At 34.9% G+C, this 1797-nt stretch overlaps 1 protein-coding gene across 1 annotated transcript in view; it reads right to left on the reverse strand.

The window, feature by feature from the left end:
* LOC102582886 (probable plastid-lipid-associated protein 4, chloroplastic) overlaps window positions 1–1797 on the reverse strand; it is a 15966-nt gene that overhangs the window by 10360 nt on the left and 3809 nt on the right. Inside the window, exon 3 of the mRNA XM_006352030.2 lies at window positions 1032–1127. Coding sequence (XP_006352092.1) covers window positions 1032–1127 — 96 coding nt within the window. The remainder of the gene's footprint in view (window positions 1–1031; window positions 1128–1797) is intronic.

Consider the following 1797-nt stretch of genomic DNA (forward strand, 5'->3'; position numbering starts at 1 on the left):
ATGAATTCCTCAACTACCAGTTCCGCACCGAAAAATGTATTGTGTTCCTCTTCCTATTTTATAAACTAAACCAATCTACGAATTAGGTAAGTTAAGAGAAACAAGATATAGGGTAAGACATAGTGAAAACTTAGCAGTTCCACCTAACACCTGTCATAAGCAACACAGCTGAAGGAAAATGTAATCCGAAGTGTGTGTGGGAATTTGGCATTAAAGGAAACTAACTGGAAACAACAAATTAGCTAAGTATATTCAACAGAACTACACATTATTGATTTAAAAAAAAGAAATCTTGTGCATTTCAATCTACAATAGATTAGCTGTACAATTTGGTTTTATGGTAAAATTAGTGGTTTGAAGCTTTCCTAGTCTCTTAAAACATGAGAAAAGTGTAGGTTGTTTGAAGGAATAGTATATGGGATTTCTAGAATATTTTTCTCCTCATCTTCTTTATGCTTTTCGCTATGTTTTAATACCATAATTACATTCATATAATATTAAATCTTAAACCCTTTTTTTTCTCTAGAGACTTCTTTCCGTAGAAGTTCCATCCTCTAGTTCATAAAGATCAGGGACAATTTAATTAGAACTCTGAAAATATCAGAAATGGCAGCTCAAATTCAAAAGTTAATTCCATTTGAGGTTTGTTCGATCACCAAACTTCAGGGGAAAATCAAATTTAAAGTATCATTATCTGAATTACAAAAGGAAATCTAAACAATTCTTTCCTGTTTTCCCCCATAATTCAACCATGAATTCTAGTTTCAGGTTAGTCTGAAAGACGAAAGGAAAGAGAAAAAAGAAACTGTAAGTTCATGGCCTTTGGTCATTTAATAGAACATTTCGTAGAAACAAGAATCCAATAAAGGGGAAGGATACTAAAATCAATTTATAGGTTTTGCAGGCTCATAAATAGAGAGTATTTCCACGATTACTAGTACGAGTAAATAATAGAGTTAACTTCTCAATAAATTTCAATATAACATTGTTAGGTATGTCTAAAACAAAAAAATTGATTCCAAATCAAATACCTGGTTGAAGAAGGGACCTCCTTCCATATTCTGAGCCCGAAGTGTATCGACATTTATTGCTTGGTAGTTCAATCTAGATCGCAAAATCTTGGGTCTCTGTTCAAAATATTAAGCTATAAGTACCTTCATTTGTATAACTGTTCGAAATAACAAGAAGATTAACATCAACACAATACTGGCTACTTGATCATACAGTAGCTGAGATAAGGGAACTAGAAAGTGCTCAGCACTCGGTATTTCACCCTCTTCCTTTACCTGACCTTTCTAAGCAATTGAGCACGCAATCACATACCAATTACTAATCTTGTCTTTAGTAAATACTGCCTTGTACAGTAAAATAGAAGAGACAACTAATTCCGGTCATCAATTACAAAAATTAGACCAAATAGGGTCCAATTCAGAATGATCTGAAGGATCTTTATGTTCTCTTCATAAAGATGACAGTTCATTACATGTGAATAATGCAAGTGATCAAGAATGGGCCTCAAACAAGTATTTTATGTGATAACCCAACCCCTAGTTTGGAGTATTTACGTTCCATTTTATGTTTTGGAACTTCCTATTTGTTGGTTTAATATTTTCGGACTTTTTGGTACAGTTTAGGTTGAGATCCGAGGGGTTTCGGATAAAAATTTCCATTTCAGCTGATGCTGATTCCTGGTACAGGCAATGTTATCGCGATCACAGTTAGGGAAAATGATGTGCATCACAATTGTGTACCCCCCCCCCCCCCCCCCCCCCCCCCCCCCCCCGGGATCTTTAAGCA

Source organism: Solanum tuberosum, unplaced genomic scaffold (genome assembly GCF_000226075.1).
Source record: "Solanum tuberosum cultivar DM 1-3 516 R44 unplaced genomic scaffold, SolTub_3.0 scf00137, whole genome shotgun sequence".
Lineage (NCBI taxonomy): Eukaryota > Viridiplantae > Streptophyta > Magnoliopsida > Solanales > Solanaceae > Solanum > Solanum tuberosum.